This window comes from Leptonotus elevatus, chromosome 18 (genome assembly GCF_054856555.1).
Source record: "Leptonotus elevatus isolate MCC_2025b chromosome 18, RoL_Lele_1.0, whole genome shotgun sequence".
Classification (NCBI taxonomy): Eukaryota; Metazoa; Chordata; class Actinopteri; order Syngnathiformes; family Syngnathidae; genus Leptonotus; species Leptonotus elevatus.
Window position 1 is genome coordinate 13269441 of NC_141256.1, and position 25309 is coordinate 13294749.

The following is a 25309-nucleotide window of genomic DNA, read 5'->3' on the forward strand; positions in this document are numbered from 1 at the left end:
ATTTTTTTCTTAAGGAGCAATTGTATTTTAAAAGTACTTCATTATAGGCATTATAAGCAATTACATTATGAAACTTCCTGTGATAGCCTCTTTCTTGCATTAATTCAACAGGCAATTATTCTTTAAAAAATAAAACAAAAAGTCCAATTTAAAATGTATGTAGTCATTTTATCTCATAGAATCAATGGTTATTATTTGATTTACTATAAATGACAAAAAATAATAATTTACATATACATAAATATTTACGTGTTAAATGATGGGTACGTTTATTGCAATTCACTTATGTATTATTTTATTCATTTATTTCTTTGTTTACATATTGTTGTAAAAACAATAAAAAATGTGAATGCATTATTTTTATTCGATATTTTACATATGCACATTAAAAAAAATCTAACAAGTCTTAGTTACTTCATTAATAATTGTTTTGTGAAATCAAATTCAATGTTGTTGTAAATACGAAGATAGAATAATTCTTATAAAATTTTAAATTTAAAAATTTACATTTTAAATTATTATTATGTACACGCGCGCGCGCACACACGCACACAATAACCTAGCACATCTGCCCATTTTTGGACACAAACATACCGTGATGACACTTTTATTTTGAAGGGCATCAAAGGAAACTTCTTCCTGCATTGAGTCGAGCGGGGTACGATACCCGGTCTGCTGAGTCACGTGTCTGCATGTCCCAGTTTTATCTGCTGCTGTATAAATAAGAGCAGCAAACGATGCAAAGCAGCGTCAGACGTCCCGAACCCTGAGGACTCGCGCGTCGGTGAGTAACAGGTGCTTTTATTTCTGGCCGACCTGCAACAACGCAGCCTGCAAAGTAAACATTTGATGAATATGATTATTTGGAAAAGCGCAAAACGAGTTCTAGTGTTTCATACTTGGCTGCATTTTCTTTTAAAAAAAAAACGTTACAATATTTATGATTTGAATTCTTTATATTAGGGTTTAGGTTCATTTTGAATGCTGGTAAATAGTTGAACAGATGTCTTGTTTGTTTTGCTTACTCATGGGCGCGACCTACGTCATCTAGCCATCTCTGGGTCAGAACAATTGGATTAAGATGGATAGATAGATAGATCGATGGATGGATAGATAGATCCAATATTGGGCGTGAGAGTTTTGGGGTCACTTCTGGGGCTTCTAATTGTGGCATATGACGCACCAAGTGAGTCCTTTGGGTGCCAAAAAAAAGCCACGGGCAAATGAAAGGAGGACATTTGGAAGTGAATTAAATTAAAAATTGTTGTTCTTTTGCTATTAGAGAGAGAGAGAGAGAGAGAGAGAGAGAGAGAGGGAGAGAGAGAGAGAGAAATTGTGAATCATCCCCCTTTTCTCTTTGTCAACTGTCTCTGTTTAACTCTCCCACACTTTGGCTGCTTTTGTTGGCATTACTCGCGCCCCTTTCGCCCCCACCTCGGTCAGGCCTGGATGGTTTTACTTCATTAACAGCAATCTTGAAGCGTTTGTTTTTAACTCATTCACTGCCATTGACGGCTATAGACGTCAAAAATTAATTTGAACTATTTCTGTTAGTTTCACTTTTTTTTTTCCACTTTTGTTAACAAGAGTAGGAAAACCTTGATTTTTTTTTTATTGTACATATAGAACAGATATAAAATTTGTGATTTATCTTGAGTTTAAATAATTAACTCATTCACTGCCGTTGATGGCTATTGACGTCAAAAATTCATTTGAACTATTTCTATTAATTTACATTTTTTCCCACTTTTGTTAACAAGAATATGAAAACCTAGAAAAAAAATATTGTACATTCAGAACATATAAAATTTGTGATTAATCGTGAGTTAATTAGTGAAGTAATGCGATTGATTACGATAACGAAAACAATTAGTCGCCTGATGCCCCTAATTTTTAATAATCTTTTCTTTTTTTTCCTTTTTTAATTGCGTCAGGCGATAACATTTTTTAATTGTAATTAATTGCATGACTTCAATAGTTAACTCACGATTCATCACCAACGCAATATCTGTTCTAAATGTAACCCCAACATTTTTTCTAAGTTTTCATACTTTTGTTAACAAAAATGGAAAACAATTTAAAATAATAGAACTAGTTCAAATTATTTTTTTTACGTCCATAGCCATCAATGGCAATGAATGAGTTAAGTAATCAAACAAAAAAGAAAATATTAAAAAAATTAGGGGCGTCAGACGATTATTTTTTTTGATTGTAATTAATCGCATGACTTCAATAGTTAACTCACGAATAATCAATTTTTTTTTTATATCTGTTCGTAATGTACAATTTAAAAAAATGTCTGGGTTTTCATACTCTTGTTAACAAAAGTGGGAAAAAATGTGAAACAAATAGAAATATTTCAAATGAATTTTTGACGTCTATAGCCGTCAACGGCAATGAATGAGTTAATTGTGAATAGAAGACTAGCTCATGCGCCCGCCGCCGCAGTTTCTTTGCTTTTAGTGATGATAGTAAATGTTATAGCATCTTTTTATTCAAATCAACTCTCCATCAAAACAAACACACTCGTTTTCTAACAAACACAGTCATGGACAAAAACTTCAGGTTGTCCTCTAGTGAAAGGTCACCCGGTTGTGTGAAGGCGAATAAAGGGTCAGCAGAAATGGGTAAACAGAGAAGGAGCTTGCCGTTCATGTTATGCAACGCCCAGCGGAAAGTCACACTCGGTGGAACTGAAAGTCGCGCTAAAAACTGACCTGAAGGTCACATGATGTCCTCGTGATTTGGTTACATTCATTCACGCCGCACACACGCTTTGTGCGATGATTGTGCAAAACATCTCGGCAGGGGTCACCAGCAGTGGACGACAATAACAATCTATCTTTTTGTATCGATCGTTTTTCATTTCGACTTATTCTCTCATCCTGATTTTAATAACTTTTAGTCAAACTTGTCCTGTGTAGGAAAGTTTTTAGTATTTAATCACATATAACTACTTTAGTTGTTGTAGCATGCGGGTCACCAAGGTGGCCGTTAGGTGTCACCCTTGTTTCCTACTTAAGCACTTCACTGCCATTGGCGGCCATAGACGTCAAAAATTAATTGAAACTATTTCTATTAGTTTAACTTTTTTTTTTCCACTTTTGTTAACAAGAATATAAAAACCTATCATTTTTTTTATTGCGCATTTAGAACAGATATAAAATTTGTGATTAATCACGAGTTAACTCGTAAAGTCATGCGATTAATTACGATGAAAAGTTTTCTTTTCTTCTTCTTTTTGAATTCATTCACTGCCATTGACGGCTATAAACGTCAAAAATTCATAACTATTTCTATTAGTTTAAAAATATATATTCTTTTGTTAAAAGTATGAAAACCTAGAATTTGTTTTTATTGTACTTTTAGATATACAATTTGTGATTAATAGTAACTAGTAAAGTCATGCAATTAATTACAATTAAAAAATGTAATTGCCTGTCGCCCCAAATTTTTAATAATCTTTTTTTAAATAAATTTATGGCAGTAAATGAGTTTTAATAGCAATTTTTTATATAGAAAATAAATGACTCAATAAATGTCTCAACTTTATTTATAGAGCTTTTTAAAAGCAACCATCATTGCTTACAAAGTGAGTAGAAATCAGTCATGAGAACAGTTTAAATAATAGATTAATAACATAAAAACAGTCAACACTATAAAACACTAAGAGGTTTTTTTTGTCAGAGGAATAGTTTGTGTCTCAAGTTAACGATAGGCCAACGTTCTTGCTAGCTAACAAGTAGTGTTTTCGCTAACTAGCATCAACAGACCTCTGCTTAAACCGGTTTAACTCGATTGAAACGTTTTTACTCATTTCTGATTAGAGCTCATCTTAGAATAAATTACTTTTTTTTTGTTGGTGTAACATTTCGTATTTTATTGCCACAGCCATTTCTCATCGTCATCTGCTGGCCCTTTAAGAGTCAGCGAAGATGTTAATAATGATGATGATGAAAATAAGGAAGGGGTCCAAGTCGCTGGCTGTGCTGGCTCTTTTTCTGGCCTCTGCCAACTGCGTGCTCCCTCCCAGTCCCACCAGTGAAAATCTCAAAGGTAAGGTCCTTCGGACACATGCAAAAATCAATCAAATAAATCCATACTTAAGTGTGGTTTTTTTTCCCCCCGTGCAGAGATCTCACTTGAGGGAGAGAAGTACCTGAATGTACAGATTGAGAATGCCATAAATGGAGTCAAGGAAATGAAGAATATGATGCAGAAATCTTCAGAAGACCACACAAAGGTTTTGGACGAGCTGGAGAAAACCAAACAAAAGAAAGAGGTACAAAAATTGCTATTTAGGGCTAAAAACAAAACAAACAAAAAATGGTTGTTAAAAAAAAAACATTAGCATAGCCAGTTTTTAGCCTTACTTCATACGAGGTCCATAAAGGTGTAGGTGTTGATGTAGGGGCTTATTAACTCATTTACTGCCATAAATTAATTAAAAAAATATATATATAAAAAATTAGGGGCGGACAGGCAATAATTTTTTTTATTGTAATTAATCGTATGACTTCACTAGTTAACTCACGATTAATCGCAAATTTTATATCTGTTCTAAAAGTACAATGAAAAATTTGTTCAAATGAATTTTCGACGTTTATAGCCATCAATGGCAGCGAATGAATGAAAAAAATAAAAATAAATTGAAACGTCAGGCGATTAAAATTTTAATCGCAATTAATCGCATGACTTTACTAGTTAACTCACGATTAATCACAAATGTTATATCTGTTCTAAAAGTACAATGAAAAATTAGTTCAAATGAATTTTCGACGTTTATAGCCGTCAATGGCAGCGAATGAATGAAAAAAAGAAAAACAATTTGAAACGTCAGGCGATTAAAATTTTAATCGCAATTAATCGCATGACTTTACTAGTTAACTCACAATTAATCACAAATGTTATATCTGTTCTAAATGTAAAAAAATATTTTCATACTCTTAACAAAAGTAGAACTTTTTCAAATGTATTTTTTACGTTTTTAGCCGTCAATGGCAGTGAATGAGTTGATAGAAAACTGTGTCACATGTTGTTGCAGGAGGCCATGTTGGCCGCTCAGGAGATGGAGACCAAGCTGCAGGAGCAGGAGGAGGTCTGTAACGAAACCATGAAGGCCCTGTGGGAGGAATGCAAGCCATGTTTGAAGAGAACCTGCGTCAAGTACTACTCCCGCACGTGCAGCAGTGGGTCCGGGATGGTGGGCCGCCAGGTGAGTCGTTACATTTGAATGAAATGAGGGTTTCTTTTTAAGTTGTGGGAAAAAAAAAAAAGAAAAGAAAAAGAAAATCCCATTTCCCTGCATGTGTTATAACTAACACGGTAGTTTCACTTCGGGCTTTAGTTGGAAGATCTGCTGAATCGAACGTCTCCCTTCTCCATTTGGATCAACGGGCAGAGGATGGACACCCTGGAGCAGGAAGGACAACGTCAGAACAAAGAGTTCAGGGAGCTGGAAGACAAATACTCCGAGATGGCTGACGGCGTGGACGGCATCTTTTCCGACAGTATGAAAGTAAGGGGACGGTTTAGCCCTGGGGGTGTGAAAATTATTTGTGCTCAACTTCACAGATGAGATTAAAAAAAAAAATTACATTCATATGTAATTTATTTGACTACTATTGTCGTGTTGGTAATATTTTTTAGGTGGCTGATCATGTGCACTACAACCCTCCGGTATTCGCCCTGCCCAACTTCTTCCCGTCTCGCTGGCGTCGAAGCATTCACTCGCTCTTCCACGAGCCTTTCCCCACTTTCCAGGGTTTGTTCTCCAACATGATGGGCATTGGCAGGAGGAACCCCTTCGGCTCCTTTGGTTCCATGATGGACTTTGACACGGATGCCCCTACTAACGAGGGTACGCCGGGGTTTGAAAGGCGTACATTGTTGGCAACTTTCCATCGGAAGTCAGAAAATGACCCGTGTTTTTTTTTTTTTTTTTTTTTTTTGCACGTGCTCGCAGACGGCAGCGTGAACGAGGACGTGGTCATCAGCAAACCTTACGGCGACGGCAGCATGACCTGCAGGGAGATTCGCCGCAACTCGGCCGGCTGCCTCAAATTCCGAGACGAGTGTCAGAAGTGCAAAGAGATCGAACATGTTGGTAAGTCGTGTGAACGTCAGCAAATGATATGCGTTTACCAAAAACCAAAAAAAAACGCCTTACTATATATAATCGTAAAAAAAAAAAAATGAAAAAAAATGCCATGGCCTTTTTTTTTTTTTTAACAAAACATCCATCAAATGAAAAATCCAATTTCATCAAAATGTTATGAGACTTGTTTGAAAAATAGAACAAACGCCTTACTATACACATTGTTGTTTAAAAAAAAAAAAAGGCTTACTATACATGGCCGTTAAAACGACTATATATATAGTAAGGCATTTTTTTACGACCATGTATAGTAATGCGTTTTTGTTTTGTTTTTTAAACAAATCTCATCGTCTTAAAAAAAACAACACCTTACTTGATATGGTCTTTTTTTCCCTTTTTTTTTTTACAAAACACATCCATCAAATGAAAAATCCAATTTCATCAAAATGTTATGACACGTGTTAAAAACAAAAACGCCTTACACATGGTCGTTCAAAAAAAAAAAAAAAAGGCTTACTATATATAGTCATAAAAACAAAAAAAAGGCTTACTATACATGGACCTAAAAAATGAAGAAAAAACAAAACACCTTACTATATATATATTACATGGTCTTTAAAAAAACACACCTTACTTAATGATTTTTTATTTTTTTTTAACAAAACATCCGTTAAATGAAAAATCCAATTTCATCAAAATGTTACACTTTTGTTTTAACATACTCACAAACGCACACAAGTGTGAAATCCGCATTGTATGAATGGCAACAGGTGGAGACAATATGTCATTAGCATAGATGGATAAACACCGATACATTTGGGTCAATAAATTATCCTTCAGTATTTCTTTAACTTGATAACAGAGAAAAATAATTTTTCTTTTTGCATATTATTCAAATCAGTTTTTTTTTTATCTGCCCAAAAAGTTTTAATCTGAAAAAAAATGCCCATTTTTGTGGAGTGAATGTTATCCTCCTTTAGAAAAGCAAAGGGTTATTTTTAAAAGAGCTCAAATCGTCCTATTAAATGTGATCACGGACTTTTGCAGCGTTCCAAAATTGACTACAGTCCGCCTGCTTCCTTCCCAGATTGTTCGGGAAAGAAACCCCTGGAAGGTCCACTGAAGGAGGAACTGGAGAGGGCCCTGGCCATAGCCGAGCGCTTCACCCAGCATTACAACGCGCTCCTGAAGCGCTTCGAGGAGCACATGTTCAACACGTCCGCCGTCATGGACTTGTTCAACAGGCAGTTTGGATGGGTGTCTTCTCTGGCAAACGACACCAACCCCAAGGATGACTTTTTCAAAGTAGAGACGGTAAGTTCTACTTCTACCGCTAGCACTTCCCCTCATCTCATTTTGAACAAAATATTCTAACTTGCAGGGTCGTTCCGTCCAGATACATTTCGCAACAATTATAAATACTCGATGTTCCAATTATAGGCAAGAAGTGAAATGGCGCTTTTTTTTTGTTATTGTAGGTGGTCACCAGGGACCCGGTGGAGAGGCCCGGCGAGGACGCCGAGCAGCCAGACACCAAGGTGTCCGTCAAACTCTTCAAATCGCCACCCTTGGACTTGAACGTACCAGGCGACATCCCCTGGAACGACCCCAAGTTCCCCGAGGTGGTGGCCCAGGAGGCGTTGGACCGCTACAAGGATATCACTGTGTGAGTGGCCTGCTTTTGCTGTAAAAGCTTTCATGCCAGTACCATTATGTTTATTAACTCATTCACTGCCATTGACGGTTATAGACGTCAAAAATTCACTTTAACAATTTTTTTTTTATTAGTTTAACATTTTTTTCCTGCTTTTGTTACCAAGAGTTTGAAAACCTAGATTTTTTTTTATTGTATTAGAACAGATGCAAAATTTGTGATTAATCGTGAGTTAACGAGTGAAGTAATGCGATTAATTACGATTACACATTTTAATTGCCTGATATCGCCAATTTTTAATATTCTTTTCTCAAAAAAAAAATTATTTAAAAAATAAATAAATCTTTCTTTTTTCTTTAAGAAAAGATTATTAAAAATTAGTGGCATCAGGCGATTACATTTTTTAAGCGTAATTAATCGCATGGCTTCACTAGTTAACTCAAGATTAATCATAATTTTTACATCTGTTCTAAATGTATCCCCAAATTTTTTTTCTAGGTTTTCATACTCTTGTTAACAAAAATGGAAAAAAAAAAGTTAACGAGAAATAGTTTTAATGAATTTTTGACGTCTATAGCCGTCAATGGCAGCGAATGAGTTAAAAAAATAATAAAAAAATAAGTACAGCGGAACCTCAATTCAGTTATTGGAAGAAAACAGAAGCCCAGTTATCTAAGGGTTGAAGTATGAATAAGAAGGCAACATCTTTCATTTTTTTCTTTCAGCATTGCCAAATAGAGGATCTGTGCACATTCTGCGTGAGCCAAAACGCACCTGCGGCGACTCACTGATTCTTCTGCGACTCCACTCGAGTCCTGCTTCTGCAAAGCGACAGTTTAACCCTCGTAAGGTGTATTTAGATCTCCTACTAGTCCTGCTGGAAGAGAACATATGTAGTAGATGATAGTCTCTTAGAAAGGCCCTTTTTCTGCACATGCGTTTGAGCTGACAACAATCATAAACCTGCCTGACTTTCAAGTGTTGATCCTACTGTTTGTTCTCGCAACCTCGCAACACCCGCAGATTAAACTGATCCTTAAACTGTAACTTGGTACAGTACGAGAAAGATGTGTCAAAGATTTCAAAGTGATTATTAGGGTTAAGTTGCTTGTGTCATCTTTAGGTCCGAGTCCTAAGCTAAATCTTAGCAATAAATAAAGCAACGGATAGAGAAAATAAAACCTTCTCAAAGCCATTTTGTTTCTTGTCTCTGTTGACTTCTATTTGGGTGGTCATTTCCTACAACAGGGGTGCCCAGGGTCGGTCCTCGAGAGCCCCCATCCAGCCTGTTTTCCATGTTTCTCTCCACTAACACACCTGATTCATGATCAGGATTCGTTATCAGGCTTCTGCAAAGCTGGCTGATTCGCTGATCATTCAATTGAGCTGTGCTGCAGGAGGGGAAACATGGAAAACGGGCTGGATAGGGGGCGCTCGAGGACCGAACTTGAGCACCCCTGTCCCACAGGCATTTAGTCACATCCTCGAGATTTTAAGGATGCGACTAAAGATCTTTAGTCACGTCCTACAGATCTTTGGAATGAAACTACAGATCTTTAGTTGCATCCTATAGATCTTTAGGATGCGACTACAGATCATAAGTCACGTCCTACAGTTCTTTAGGATGCGACTACAGAGGTCACATCCCACAGATCTTTAGATGCGACTACCGATCCTTAGTCGCATCCTACAGATCTTTGGGATGCGACTACAGATTTTTAGAGGTTACATCCCACAGATCTTTAGTCGCATCCTACAGATTTTTAGTTGCATCCTACAGATCTTTAGTATGCGACTATAGATCATAAGTCACGTCCAACAGATCTTTGGGATGCGACTACCGATCCTTAGCTGTATCCCACAGATTTTTTGTTGCATCCTACAGATCTTTAGTTGCATCCTGTAGATCTTGACTATGTGACTACCGATCATAAGTCACGTCCTACAGTTCTTTAGGATGCGACTACAGAGGTTACATCCTACAGATCTTTGGGATGCGACTACCGATCCTTAGTTGCATCCTACAGATTTTTAGTGGCATCCCACAGATCTTCAGATGCGACGACAGATCTTTAGTTGCATCCTACAGATTTTTAGTGGCATCCTATAGACTTTTAGTGGCATCCTATAGATCTTTAGGAATGCAACTACAGATCTTTAGTTGCATCCTAGATTTTTAGTGGCATCCTACAGATTTTTAGTGCCATCCTATAGATCTTTAGGAATGCAACTACAGATCTTTAGTTGCATCCTACAGATTTTTAGTTGCATCCTATAGATTTTTAGTTGCATCCTATAGATCTTAAGTGTGTGACTACAGATCATTAGTCACGTCCTACAGTTCTTTAGGATGCGACTACAGAGGTTACATCCTACAGATCTTTGGGATGCGACTACCGATCCTTAGTTGCATCCTACAGATTTTTAGTGCCATCCCACAGATCTTCAGATGCGACGACAGATCTTTAGTTGCATCCTACAGATTTTTAGTGGCATCCTATAGACTTTTAGTGGCATCCTATAGATCTTTAGGAATGCAACTACAGATCTTTAGTTGCATCCTACAGATTTTTAGTGGCATCCTATAGATTTTTAGTGGCATCCTATAGATCTTTAGGAATGCAACTACAGATCTTTAGTTGCATCCTACAGATCTTTAGTTGCATCCTGTAGATCTTGACTATGTGACGACAGATCATAAGTCACGTCCTACAGATCTTTAGGATGCGACTACAGAGGTTACATCCTACAGATCTTTGGGATGCAACTACTGATCCTTAGTCGCACCCTACAGATCTCTACAGTCCCTTCCTATAGATCAACTTGGTTCTGATCGTCACCAATTTTTTCTTCTCCCACTTAACACACCACAAACTTCAATTACAACAGTACCACAAAATAGGTTCAAGCAAGCACGAGGCCACACAGTCGAGCTAACCAAGCATGATTTAAAATATTGTGCCGTTTTTATTTTTGTGTAAAAATCACACAGCTGCTAGTCGACTGCAGAGATACAGAACATCCATGCAGTTTAAACATCTAGGAACCCACAGCCAAACAGAAAAGGAATTAAATAGAATATTATTTCGCTGTTAGTCAGCAATTAACGCAAATGTACACAAGTCCAAACGGGGCGTGTCATATACAACATACAACACAGATCTGGGAGCAAATTGCATTCAAAATCCCACCAAAGTTTTGTTTTCAACCGATTGCTTCTGCCTGGATTGCCATATGGGTCGACGAGTGCTATTCGTCTGGCAAGCGCTAATCCATCCCGTGATTTTAAATAGGGTTTCAAATGGTATTAGTTCCAGGCGTGGCAACACTAACACGCACACATACATCCAAACACGCAAACCCAGAAGAAAACAAAAGAAGGCGAGCCTTGCTGCAACAAGGTGGTCAGTCGGTCACCATGGAAACCTGAACTCCAGACAGTGGGAGTTAAGAGTAAGGCAACAAGAAAACTTAATTAATAAAAACCAAACGAGGATATTTGGGGATGGCTCAAACCCTACTTTTTCCAGGCGACAACTTGAGTGGTTTGGCTGATGACCTTTTTCTTTTAATACTTCTGACAGACTAGCAGTTTAAAAATTTTTTTAAGAAGCTATAAAAGCCATACAGAGGGTTTTAAGTTCAAAGTGCAGTTGGATCATTCAGGTTGTGGTAACTGGTCTCTACTAGTCTTGTTAACATTTTTTTTTCTTCCTTCTAATTTAAGCTGAAAGTGCGAAACACTGATGTGGAATTGCTTCCTTCTTGGAGCATATACAGTAGATTGTGTTCTGGAAGATCCGAGATACAAAGACACAGTTGCTACTATTTCTAAGATCTAACAGCTGTGGAGATGTATCGCCCCCAACTTGCATAGTGCCGACGTCATCCGGCAAATGATTGGAAATAACTCTGGACCTGCACCAAAAGGGGAAATAACAAAAAAAAAAAAAAAAACACTTGTCATCCCAAGTCCTTCATAAATGTCACCTCCTGTAGCTGGAATTCACTTAAACACTCCCTTTACGTAAAAGGAGACTCGAACATGAAGCTTCGATGAAAAGGGGCTTTAAAAAAAAAAAAAAAAAAAAAAAAAAAGATGATCCCGATATGATGGAAATAAGTATGACAAAACCAAACAGGTGAGACAGCAGTGGTAGTTCAGTCATTTTGGCATGAAGCGGAATCCATTCAAACGTTCTTTTCCCAGAGGCCACGCCAAAGTGGAAAAAGCAGGGAACGTTTGCGATTTCTAACCGATTGTGATCATAGTTTGTTTTACCGGTTCAAATCGAGAGTTCAATGCGGAACTCCCCTTGAAAGATTTGGCTGAAGAACTCTTCGAACTGTACAGTAGATTGGTGTGTTGACAACACTGGCACTTTCATCCAGACACGAACGAAAACAGACGTCCCACTCACGCGCGCATTCGTTCACCAGCAGTTATCTCCTCAGACGGAACTCGTCGCTGCAGCCAAAAAGTCGCAACACTGCTTCCCCACTAAGCGGTTGGGCCGTGGATTCGTCTCTCTGCGGAGAAAATTGAAAAGTGCCACGTTGAAGAATAAACCATCTTCTCGCGCTCTCGCGGCCACGTCGTGCTCCCCCGCTTCGCTCCGCTGTACACCTGATAAGCAAGTGTGGGCTTACACAAGGTGCACGCTGCGGATGGGAGGGAGGGGGTGGGGGGGGGCATTGAGGGTAATGGAAGGGGTTGGGAGTAGGGGTCGGCATCCCACCAAGGGCGCAGCCTTGCTTTGGAGAAACTACAACCACCTCGCCGGTGTTGGTTAAAGATGGGAGAACGGTCTGAGCTGCTCAAGCTGCACTTCCAAAGATATTCTCTCTTCAAGCAGGTCCTGGGGAAAGCAAAAAAAAAACAAAAAAACTTTAACTCATCTGCTCCCAAAAACGTGTAAATACGTTCTATTCTAAATATTACCATGTTCCCAAAGACGCAGTTATACGTTTTTTATGCTATAGCATACAGAAGGCTTTGATGCAGTCTCTGAACTGAAGAGCATGCTTGAAGCAATGGTAGTTATTACAAGAAATGAGCAGCAGGTGGCACCAGAGTATAAGAGATCAACCAGGGCCACATTGCAAAAAGCTCTTTCCCCACTGTTTCAAACAGATTTGTGAATAATGATGAAACATAGCTATATTCTAATGCTAATTGCTGCAAAACGGAAACAGATAGAAATATACTTTTTTCCCGATGAAAGAAGAAACTCTAATCTTTCATGTTTTTATAGCAATAGAACACAATATTCTGTGGGCCTTGCAAAATCAGTCAAAATCCAGTAAAACAGCCGGGAGCGAAGGGGGTTGCTTCAGTGAAAATGGCTGCGAGTGAATGAGTTAATTTGAAAGGGGAAGTCAACCCAAACATTTTCTTATTAATAATATGGTCCATGTCTATGCAGCCCCGCTAGTCTAAACGTGAAATTCTGATTAATATTGTATTTGCGGATTATGAACATAGCAGCAAAATACGCCTGTTGCTATCCATCTCAAAAGGTGGCCATTTTGCCACTTGCTGGTGAGCCAGGTAGCTCTGAGCTACCGTGATGTCATTTTCAGAGTTGGTCATGTGATCCCCACAAGCTCAGCCGCGATTGGTGGTTACCTGCGCAACTGTGATTGCAAGTGGCAAAATGGCCGCTCGTTTGACCGATGCTAAAAAGCAATAACAAAACTCATCAGGGATGCTAAAGAATGGCTTTAAGAACGGCTATTTGAACACAAACGATGCAGCAACACGTACACAGAATATAACAAATACCCTGAGGCACATATTCTTTACCTTCTGCGAAAAGCGACTTTTTTTTATTTATTTATTGTTTTACACACGACACTGTTGTGTGTGTGCTTGTATGGTCGTACGACTGCACTGTGATGTACCTTCAACTGTTGTTGCAGTTCACTATTTAGTCTTGCCAGCACCGTGTTTGTTTCCTTATTTCTTCTGATTGATGCTTGTATCGCCTTTTTGTCCTTACCTACTGACCTGTCAACATAATCGCACAAATACATATTTGTGATCTAACTGCTGATGAAGATGCATCGCACCACTAGCATACTTTAGGGAAACATTCCCAACCTGGGGATTGAGGGCTGAGTAGCAAGGGCAGCAGTTACGATGTTTGACTTCTGTGGGCCGTGCTGCTCGTCCTCGGGCCGCAACTCATCCTCAGACTTCAACCTGCGACGAATAGGCTTGGGAGGAGGAGCTAAAGGACCGGAGGAACCCTTGGTCTGGAAGGACAAAAAAAAAAAAAGTGAGGTTTGTCTGTAGCCCTAAACAATGAGGGCAGTTTTGTTTAGTGGCTCTTGTTTTGTGTAATAGTTAATTACTGTAAAATGATGTTGGATGTAGTAAAACGGTGGTGACTTACAGAGTTAAGAGTGGTGGAAGTTCTTTCATCAGCCTGGCCATCACTCTTGACCGTTCTCAAGGGCCCGGCTCCTTCTGATGTCTTGTCGCTCTGCAATAACCCACACACATGTCTCAGTCAGTAACTCAAAGCTTTTTTTATTTTTTTATTTTATTTTTTTAAAAAAAAAATTTTTTAATTAAGAAACAATGCCAGCGGGTACTACCTAGCCCCAAGGACAACATGAGTGGCACATAGGTCTGTTCTAAAAAATAGCTCACTAGTGATGGTACACTTATGACTTACTGAGAAAAATTAAAAACAAAAGAGTGTTAACATTAGTGCTGTCACTATTGAATATTTTTAGAATCGATTAATCTAGCGATTATTTAATCGATTAATCGGATTAATTTTAATTTGCATCTAAGTGTACTAAAAAAGCATGTTCCCCCTGATTACTGTTTATTACTTAGTATAGTGAAAACAAATTAAAAAAAATTCAAGAGAATTTGAAAATAATTCAATCGTGTGTTACCACCTGAAACGATTATAATTTTTTTTTAAGTTGGTCAACAATTCAATTTATAATCTTAAATTGGTTCAACAATTCTCTTTTTAGTGTGCATCCTTTACATTTCTCAGTTAAAGCTCGGGTCACGGAGAGATGCCGCACACCCACCTGTCCAGGATCGCTGTGCTTGTCGACCTCCGGCAAGCTCGAAGGTTGCTCAGATGCAGCAAAGGCCTGAAAATGACTGAAGTCTGCGAAATTGGGTTGCTGCGGGATCTGCTGTGGAGACGTGGCGCTGAGCGCGGCCCCCGCTCCCGGCGCACCCTCAGCCTCGGTGCGCTGTCCCGTGTGTGGTACTGACGACTTCGGAGAGAGGATAAGCGAAAGGTGGGTTTGTGTTTCTGGGTCAGGAAATGAGGCGCAGATGGTTGCTTTCCGTCTCACCTGTGTGGGAAGCGGTCGAGGAGGCACTGCTGGCGGGAAAGCTATGGCGGCGGGCTGCGGCTGTCCTGTCGCCGAGGTGGCGGCGAAGTTGCGGTTCATGTCCAACGATGAAGAGCGGGAGTGTGATGCGTGAGGGCGAGGTGGAGGGGGAGGTGGGGCCGCCACGTTTAGAGATTCTGAAGATGCACCCGACTGTGACCTAAACACAGAAAAGTCAACTCCAAAAATCAATTAAGTTGCACTGATAAAAAAATATATATATAATTTTTTTTTAATTGTACATATATAAAATTTGTGATTAATCGTGAGTTAATTATATAAGTCATGTGATTAATTACAATTGAAAATTTTAATCGCCTGACGCGATTTAAAAAAGAAAAAGAAAAGATTATTAAAAATTAGGGGCGTGAGGTGATAATTTTTTTTAAAATTGTAATTAATCGCATGACTTCACGAGTTAACTCACGATAAATCACAAATTTTATATATTTTCTAAAATGTACAATAAAAAAAATTCTAGGTTTTCACACTCTTGTTAACAATAGTGGGAATTTTTTTTAAACTAATAGAAATTGTTAAAATGAATTTTTGACGTCTATAGCCGTTAATGGCAGTGAATGAGTTAATATTTGCCCCACCCAAAAAAACAAAAAACATGTCTAACATTTTGATTAGTTCAATACATCAATGTGTGGATAAAGCCACGCCTTGTCGGAGGTTAATAAGTCACCTTTGTCTTGCAACTGGCTCCTGGTCAGATGTGAATGAGTCAGAACTGCTGTAACCATCACCTGTATGAGGAAAAAAATGCCATTTTTAGTTCAAGTCATTGTCATTAATGCTCATTGTTTGTTTTTTAATTGGGAAAGACTGAATCCCAAAACTAAAAAAAAAAAACATAAGGAAAAACTTGTCCAATGTGTCGACGACAAGATTCTATCATACCTTACATACATCAAAATAACCCGCCAGATATGTACTGACCTACGGCATTTGCTGGTACGAACTTCATGGTGGCGGCTAGTTTGACTTCTTCAGACGCTTCTGGTGGTTTGGCCAGTAACGGACTGGTTGGATGGTTGTGATCTAAACACGTCCAAATAAGGAGCGAGAGCAAATACATTTAGTTCATATCGTTATCCAGGACACACTGCTTTATTCAGATATTTTCTGAGGCCATTAGTTACACACTTCACGTTGCAAACTCCTTTCAATACACAAGTTCCACATTCAGACTCAACGTGCTATCAATACTACACAAAGATGGGCAATAATCTTGTACGAATGAAAACAAAGGGGCCTTCTAAAAATCAGCTTATTTAATTTAAAAGTAATGATGCTCTCACCACTGCCAGTCCTCTTCAACTCCATCTCCTGCATGTGGATCTTACTCGGGGTCATTCTGATGGGAACGGGGTGGACGATGGCCGTGTCCTGTGATGAGAGGCAAATTTATGATGGAATTAACAGCTGTGCTTGTCAATTTATCATCATTACCTCAGCCAAGGAGATTATCTTTTTTTGTGTGTCAGTTTTGTTACAATTTATGCAAATACAGTTTTTTTTTTTTACCCTACGTATACAATAATGCATTTTTCACCAGATTAGCTGGTCTTTGCTATTTCTTACTTATCTTAACTCCTATTTATTGCAAAATATTAACCTGTAGTGGATGTCACAGTAGCAAAAGAAGAGACCCAATAAAAGCCACACATTTGAAATAATCTCATGCCCGAACACAGTGAAACGAGAGAAAGAGATCGAGACGGAGACAATTCAAGATCATTTCAGGAATGGGTTAATGTCTGTCCATTAATGGTGAAACCATGCATGCTAGGTGATCCACTTACAGGGTCAGCTGGTGCAATGTTAGAGTCAAATTGGGTCAGAGTTTGTGAGCTGGAGGAGCGCTCGCTAAACGTCTCCCATTGCTGCAAGGAGACAGACGGACAGTGAGAAGACGAAAAACAAAATGAGCAGGGCAAGCCAGTGCAGTGACATCACACATTTGTAACATCGGTCGGAGGCGCTGGCGAGAGTCATCGTCACTCATCCAGAGTTGAAATGAGATCACCGGCAGGCATACGGATGAAATCATCTAGCGACACCACTGGGATGGGGGGGGGGGGGGGGGGGGGGGGACTAACGGGCCTCGCCACGGCCCGAGAAGTAAACGAGGATGTGACGACTAACATTCAGTGCCAATTTCCATGATTAAAAACAAAACCGTAGCCAACCAGACAAGAGCAATTTTGTGTGTTGTGCGAGTGTGCTGAAACCTCATTGCTCTGGTTCATCTCCGGCCAAGCCTGGTTGAGGGAGGGCATGGAGGGAGACTTGTTGGGCGTCACCTCGGTGGGAGAGGCCGAGAACACGGCATCAGCTGTTGCCTCCGGGACTTCTGCGCGTTATAAACATGTACCATCAAAATGACAGACGGGCTTGCTAGGTGGTAACAAAATGCAATGGGGAACTTGTTTTTATTTTTTTAACATGACATCAGGTTTCTATCACTGGACCCAAAAAATAGAGAATATTTGTACATTTGCCTGACGTCCCTAATTTTTAATAATCTTTTATTTTTATTTTATTTAATCGTGTCAGGCGATTTAAATGTTTGATGGTAATTAACTGCATGACTTCAATAGTTAACTCACGATTAATCATAAATTGTATCTGTTGTAAATGTACAATATTTGTTTCCTAGGTTTTCATACTCATTAACAAAAGTGGAAACTTTTTAAACTAATATAGTTCAAATGCATTTTTTTACATCTATAGTCCTCAATGGCAGTGAATGAGTTAATATGGAAAGAAAAAAAATGCACTGAGCTGTCACCAATGTCTTACAAATGCAATTATGCCATCTAGTGGCAGAGAAATGACCTGAACCATTCGTTTTTAACAGTACAGTACATCTTTTTAATCTTAACTCAATTTTATGAATTATTATGAAATTACTGTACCAAGACTAAAAGATGCAGCCATATTTGTATTAGTTTAATATTTTATTCCACTTTTATGTTAACAAGAGTATGACAACTTGGAAAAAACATATTGCATTGTACATTTACAACATATAAAATTTGCGATTAACTGTAAGCTAACTATTGAAGTCATGCGATTAAAAGATTGAATCGCCCGCCAACCCCTAACATTTACAAATGTGTAACACACCCTAAATGCACAATTGTAAAGTTAATGGACAGCAAAAAAAAAAAAGTTTTGAGATTTAGTGTGCAGGTCAAGAGACGAAACGGGTGAACAATTGAAATGGGGCCGCAAACCTGCTGAGTCATCGAGGTCAATCAGCTTTGGCATTAAGCTCTCGGGCAGCTTCTCGGGGAGATCGTAGCCATTCTTCCGGGCTACTACCAAGTGAAATGCGGCGCAGAATTCATCCAGGGTTAGTGCGCCATCTTTGTCAAAGTCTGAAAGCTCCCTGAAGAGACACACAAATGCACGTGGGTTCATTCTTGCCTTTGGCGAGAGAAAAAAAAAAACAAGATCACAAAGTAACACAATAAAAGATTTTGGATTAAAGTAAATTTGACAAAAAAAGAGAGTGTTCATGGAGTTGACCACAAATGTCAACAGAATTCTATGACATCATTTGGCAAAAAGAATCTGTTCTTTCTGGTCCATTTATGCACAGTACAAACCAACGTCATGCATTCTTTTCCACTTCATAGTGTGAAAATTCTCTTAAAAGGGTTTTTTGCTGACTCACCAAATATGTGACAGCTCTAAAATGGGCAATTTGGACTTGGTGAAGAACTCTTTTGCTGCTGAACCTGTGGCACACAGAAAGAGACAGGAAATGACCAAGGAAGCAGATTCTAATTGAACATTGTTGAGTGTTTTCTGTTTTGATACCTGGTATGAAACCAGTAAGGTCGGGCTGAATGGTTTTGAACTGGTTGATATAATACTGTCTCTGTTCGTCCGTGATCTTCCAGGGATCGTCGTAGCCGCTGGACTGTCGCTGGATCTCATTGGTCATTGCTGTTGCTGCTGAGGGCACCGTTGTTCGTATCGTTGTGCTTTCCTAGGGCAGGCATCAGGTGGCAGATTAATTATTTACTCAGATTGGATTATTCTTTTTTTTTTTTTTTGTCTGGGGATTGAAATCACACAAGAAATGAAACGATTTTTTTTTTATAGCTTTGAAAGTGAAAACGAGTCAGACTTTATTATTGGATTAAAGATTTCCTTATGAGCGCTAAATTGGGAAAGAAGGACATTTTTATGCCTCGTTGATTTGAGGAGAAAAGGGGCTTTTAACAACGCTCAATTAAATATCGCAAAATGTAATTAAACTTTGGGCAAAGCTGGTCAAAAGACTGAAGGAAGATTAGAGAAACATACCACGAAAAACGGGTTTCATTTTTGACAGAAAAGCACAGGCAACAGGTTCAGAACTTAATTTGATGGCATGAAGCAAAGTTACAACGTAGTGGCCGGAAAGAATTTAACTGAAAATGTCTCAAATGGATGGATCGAATTTGCATTTGCAGTCACAATGTGAGCACGAGGCCTTCATTTCTCCATTATCTGCCATCATTTGCTGACAACAAAGCAGATATGATTATAAGCCACAACGGCTAACTTTAGCAATAAAAGCAATTATGTGCACATATTATGTTAATATATTTTTTTTTATTAAATTAGTAGTTTTCCTTCAGGCATAACATTACCACTTTTGTCCATATGGCGCCGCCAAAATCAACGTAAACTGAAAGTTCCTTAGGGTTGCTTTGATGTCGGCAATAAGAGTCAGCACGAACTCGCTTTGTGCGACATGAGAAGTTATGCTCGTTAATGTTTTCTTGCCTGTACAGACGAGGGCTGCGCTCCGGGGACTGTGCTTGCCGGCGGCGTGTCAGCTGTGAAACTGACCCAACTTTCCTGACCCGGAAGAGGGGGCGAGTGTGACGACCACAATCCATCACCTGCCACAGGAGCTGACGCAGACAAAAAGGGAATCATCAAAATGGTTCCGTGCAATATTTTCCAAATACATTACTATAGACCCTGTTTTTGTTTTGGTTCACGAGCGTGTTAAACGTTTGAATGAAAAAAAAACACTTTTAAGTCGTAAATATGAAAGAATACCAGTTTGTTGTTCCCGGAATTGCGTCCACGCGGCTCCGGTCGGCGCCCCCGCCGGTTGTCTGTCTGCGTTTCCGCCACTGTGCTGCCGTTGGTGTTTCCTCCACGAAGGTGGGGAGGTGGGTGGGGACTGATGAGGGGAGACCACAGGGGATGTTGGTTCTGCCTGCTAAAAGATACCAAAAAAAAACACATTTGAAAACATACTTCTATTCCTTAATTATTTGTTTATTGCCAGCAATACAAGCTTAAGTTGCAATTCAAAGAGCGAACAATTTGACAATAAAAGCGGAGGGTGACACAAGGCCGCTACACACGCACACACCTGTGTTTCTATGCTTGGTGCTGTGGGCTGAACTGCTTCGTGGACAGGATGGGCGCTCGCTGAGGGGGGCACTTTCTTGGTTTGGTGACCCCTGCCTGCCGGTCTTGGCATTACGGCAGCAGCAGAGGCGGGGTACAACCCCTGACTGTCCGGGTCCTGGTAAAGCGCCACGTGTCTCGCCTCCGCCTCATTCTTCCCCACCACAAACCTGGGCAGTGGCAGATCCTTGACTGCAAACACAGAAATTGAATTTTGAGTAACGTCCAACGTCCATCACAGCAGAGCATTAAGATGGTTTTGCCGTGGAGAAGTCGCGTCTGTGCTTTCTTATGACATTGTGAAATAATTCCAGGATGTTCATGTTGCAACATTTCCAGCCGAGTGCTTGCTTACTTTTTCCATCAGACAAATGCATTTAGGCCTAATGACGGCTTCGACTGTCCGTCTAACATAATTCCCTTTTGGATTATAATTAGGGGTGTCATGCGATGACATTTTTTTTATCGTAATTAATCGCATGACTACAATAGTTAAATCACAATTAATCACAAATTTTATGACTGCTCTAAATGTACAATAAGTTTTCATACTCGTGTTAAAATAAAAGTGGAAAAAAATATTAAACTAATAGAAATATGACAGCATCTTTTAGTCATTCATACAGTAATTTCATAATTGATCAAATTAAAAAGATGTACTGTAAAAAAAAAAAAAAACGAGTGTGATATTGATTTGTGATTTGGGTCATTTTTCTGCCACTAGATGGCATTATTGCATTTGTAAGACGTTGGTGACAGCTCAGTGCATTTTTCTTTTCATATTAAGAGCTATCTAATCTTTAACATGAAGTAACTTGTGAAATTCTGCACATTTTTAAAATTGTAAAATACAACTTGACCCCAGTCTCCACAAATATATGCATTATTATTAATTTATTGCTGGTAAATTTTAACGTGGACGTGTCTGAACTGGAATTCCCCCAGTACAGCCTTTCCAAGCAAGGGGCGGTCATTAATCGCGTTTAAAAAAAGAAAAGGAAAAAAAAAGTGCCGTTTAAGGAACTTTAAATTAACTCAAAATTAAAGCACTAATTTTGACACCCCTAATTATAATATACACACAGTGGTACCTTAGGTGGCACACCTCTGCTATTTTTTTGCCTTGAGTTGCAAGCACTAAATCGTGGCAGCAAACTTTCTCAGCGGACAGTTCTTCAAAATGGAGGCCAAGTAAAACTTACTTCAATTTCCAGTTAAAGTGCAAACATAAAAGAAATTCAACTGCTGCTTCATTGGGACTTGTTCAGACTCGGGGCAGTCCCAAAAAAGGACTCACCTGAGTTGAGGCTTTCCACTCTGAGCGGCAGGCCCGACTGGGCGATGGCAATGAGCTTTAGGGCGATGTAGAACTGGCTCCGTCCAAAGTGACCCAGCCGGGTGGCTCCGCACAACTCCGTGATCTGAACGGACACAGGTAAGAGAGAGGACTGATGCGACGTCTTACATTAGCAATCGGACGCACGGCAAACAATTGAAGACCGATCAGTCACTTTTTATAACGTTAGGTTCACTGCACAACACAATTACGAGCCAACAAATGAGCGGTTACAAAAAAGTCTTGTAGAATTTAATTACATTGTGCAAGTGTACCGAATAAATAGCCCACTTAGTCCAGATCCAAACTAAAAGAATTTGGTCAAGAAAAAGAACTCCACAAAGAAGACTCCCTTGAGTGTTCAGCCTTCCACGGTTGGCTGATCTTCTTCTTTTTTTTTTTTATGGCGACAAGAGTTTTTTGTGTGCACAAACAGTACAAGTCATTTTTACTCAGTCTGTTCAAACACAACACTTGCTCTGTCTCTCACAAGGCAGAAGTGTTCAGTGCACATTTTAAAGAAAAGAAAAAAAAAAAGAGTACAATGCAGTTTCATTTTTTTCCCCACCACACACGTCGCCTCTTCGACCTTGAAAAGGATGCTGAGTCACAAAATGCAAACAGAGAGCCGAGAAGTCACAAGAATGATCTGCTTTAAGATGCACGCTGTCACGTGCGATGTGACAACCACTTCATTTTGTATCATTTGAAAGGAAATAAATCATCCTAACATTAAATGGCAAAAATAAATATGATTATAGAATATGTCGTTAGTAATTGATGACATGTCGACTGTTTTTATTAAGCAAGAATTAGTTGCTCGTTGCTTTATTTTTTGTTATTCATAAGATGTTCCCGTCACTAGTACAAAAAAACTGCAGATATCTCCAAACTGATCACTTTACAAGAAGAAAAAAAAAAGAGCATGTTTGTTGAGTCATTAACATTGCACCATCAAAGAAAGCAAGTCATTTTCAACACTTAATAATAATGATAATAATAATAACAACAACAAGCCGATGATGGTATTGGCCAATAGTAATTATTATTTAATATGAAATGGGCCAAATGCGGATATTTTGCCTGACAGTGACGATATAAAGTTATGTCAAATAATTCACATCTTGTGCTTAAGTATCTGTTTGATGGAAGAAGAAAAAAAGCTCACAAGGCTTGCCTTTGTTAGCAAGGACATGCAAGTTCAGTAAAATATGCTAATCTTTGTAAATACTGTACCTATCCAAGTAGTCAGAAAAGATGAATACAGCTCAAATGAAGAGGTTTGGAGACATGATCGCTAACCAGTATGTGATTATTATTCATTAGCCAAAATAATAAAAGTAATGCTTTTCTTTGACAACTGGTGGAATCCTGGTGCATTGTAAAATGTTATATCTTTATTTATTTTTTACTCCATCCCCTTGCTCATTTGTTTTAAATTAATGATATTTTACATTTTGTATCTTGAAAAATAATTGTTCAAGAGAATGTTCTTTTTTTGTTTTAAATATTGATTTTATTGTTAAATAATACCACAAACGACAGAACAAAAGTACAGAAAATTGGTACCATTCAGTACCGATATCATGTACCGAGAATTAGAACCGAACCGGTTCAAATGTTAAAAGGTACTCATCCCTAGTTTGCGGGTACAGGAAGGAAGCCCAAGTTTGAATCAAATGAGAAAAGAAAAAGTGAGCAGTAGTTAAGAGTATGATTAATGTTTTTATACATTTGTGCCACTCCGTGCCAATCGTATCTAGTGTGCAGCATTCGGCGTGTTTGGAGCTTGACTGAGCAGGGAAGCTAACGTTAGCCAGAAGAAGGTGTGTCTCTACTGCGCAGCGTTGCTAACTACGAAATGCTAACCTTAGCTTTTACTGACAGCCGCTCAAGTTCGTCGAACATCCAAAATCCCGCTTTGAGGGCAGTTTTTACGGACGGACAAAAAAAAAAACCATAAAAAGGAAAGACTTGACAACCGTTAGCTTACCTGTATGACAACTTCGCTGGGTAGCTGGGCCGCCCGGAAAAGGTCAAGAACTCTCCCGTAGGAAGCCACTTTTTTGGTGTTGTCCGTGTCGCAGTAAACGAACAAATCAGAGTAATATTTCTGCTCGACATCACTCAGCGTTAGACTTTCCATCGTCTTACAGATGCCGCCTTAAAAGCAGACGAACGGGGCTGTCGATTAGCCCCCGAGCCAGTAGCTGGGGCAGGATCCGAAAATGGGCGATACTTCAGGATCACAACTTAGCTAGCGTTGGAGCTAGCGTTAAGATTAGCACTAATTATGTTCTCAAGTCGCAATGACAAACTGGTACCCCGCGACGCTGGTCTCGCTACTGTCGCCCGATACTAGTTGTTGCCCACGATAGTGGATCGCCAATGAACGATAACCGGCGAATGCTTTAATAGTTATTCACTTAGTTAACTTGTTGGGCCAGCCAAGCAAGGGAGCCAACAGCTGGCTAGCGGCTACCTTCGATCCAACTCGGCGGCACTAGTAGAGGCGAGCTAAGCATGCGAGCCGACCCCCCCAAAAGCATCTCACGTCAAAAGACGCCGTCTTTCGTCCGCTACAAGAAATGGCTTCGTGCGTTTCGTCAGTGTTCAAATCCTCAAGCGGGCCCGTTCCAAGTAAAGTTTCGGGCTCTTTGGGTTCCTGCCTCTAGTGACCGTAGCCGCCATTCCTACTAGCGCTGTCAAGTGCAACCGTTGAATCAGCACTTCCGGGAGGATCCTTCAAAATAAAATGATATTCAATTTTCGTGTTTGATTTTTTTTTTTTTAATCATCTCTATTATTTGACAGTTATGGGGCATACAGATATATTTAAAAGGCGTTCAATTACAGCCAGGATAATGTCAATATAGTAGAAAGCAATATTTAAATAAAACAAAAGGGTTAACATACTCAATTTTGTCAGGAGATACAATGTACGTTCAATCTTCTTACTATTTTGTCCCCAACAAGAGATGGAACATTAACATAATGTTTTGAGCTCAATCAAAAAAAAAAAAAAACTAGAAGGTATGGTTAAGAATGACTAAATTTTGCTTTATGTTAGAGATAGACCAATTATCGGCACCGATATTTAGCATTTTGACGAATATCAGTATCAACCTTATAAAAAAAAAGTGATGATAACAGATCAATTTAAAACAGTATTAACTTCAGAAAACTATTCATATAACTTTTCCAGTTAACTTTATAATAGATGCTGATGACCTTTTGCACCTTCTGTTTGAATTTACAACTAAGATATGTGAAAATTTCATATATTTTGAAATTTTTAGAAAAATTAATTTACTGTGGAATACAAAATAGAGATATTGTAGAAGTTTTCATTTAAGACATGCTGGAGTTTTAAAAATCAACATGTGTATGCTTTTTAATAATAAGGCTATTCACA

The 25309-nt window shown here is 38.9% G+C and overlaps 2 protein-coding genes across 5 annotated transcripts; one reads left to right on the plus strand and one right to left on the minus strand.

Moving 5' to 3' along the window:
• Nucleotides 1–638: 638 nt before the first annotated feature.
• Nucleotides 639–8946, plus strand: clu (clusterin). 2 transcript variants are annotated; one of them, XM_086061534.1, is made up of 10 exons: nucleotides 639–784; nucleotides 3892–4056; nucleotides 4134–4282; nucleotides 5045–5215; nucleotides 5348–5518; nucleotides 5650–5860; nucleotides 5966–6106; nucleotides 7185–7411; nucleotides 7576–7763; nucleotides 8477–8946. In XM_086061534.1, exons 2-10 carry the CDS (start codon nucleotides 3936–3938, stop codon nucleotides 8487–8489), a joined length of 1392 nt encoding a protein of 463 aa, XP_085917660.1. In that variant the 5' UTR covers nucleotides 639–784; nucleotides 3892–3935; the 3' UTR covers nucleotides 8490–8946. The 2 variants fall into 2 exon arrangements, with proteins under 2 accessions (XP_085917660.1, XP_085917661.1); XM_086061535.1 differs by lacking the exon at nucleotides 8477–8946 and having other exon boundaries at nucleotides 7576–7767.
• A 1752-nt stretch (nucleotides 8947–10698) lies between these two features.
• On the minus strand, nucleotides 10699–24608 carry reps1 (RALBP1 associated Eps domain containing 1). 3 transcript variants are annotated; one of them, XM_086061790.1, is made up of 19 exons: nucleotides 23888–24608; nucleotides 21856–21979; nucleotides 20521–20750; nucleotides 20199–20361; nucleotides 19917–20047; nucleotides 18960–19131; nucleotides 18814–18877; nucleotides 18371–18525; nucleotides 17363–17484; nucleotides 16934–17014; nucleotides 16430–16517; nucleotides 16068–16169; nucleotides 15814–15874; nucleotides 15084–15282; nucleotides 14808–15002; nucleotides 14150–14239; nucleotides 13855–14009; nucleotides 13656–13761; nucleotides 10699–12610 (listed from the first exon to the last, which is right to left on the minus strand). In XM_086061790.1, the coding sequence occupies exons 1-19, from the start codon at nucleotides 24038–24040 to the stop codon at nucleotides 12542–12544; spliced, it is 2460 nt and encodes an 819-aa protein (XP_085917916.1). In that variant the 5' UTR covers nucleotides 24041–24608; the 3' UTR covers nucleotides 10699–12541. The 3 variants fall into 3 exon arrangements, with proteins under 3 accessions (XP_085917916.1, XP_085917915.1, XP_085917917.1); XM_086061789.1 differs by having other exon boundaries at nucleotides 20199–20364; XM_086061791.1 differs by lacking the exon at nucleotides 16934–17014 and having other exon boundaries at nucleotides 20199–20364.
• Nucleotides 24609–25309: the final 701 nt, after the last annotated feature.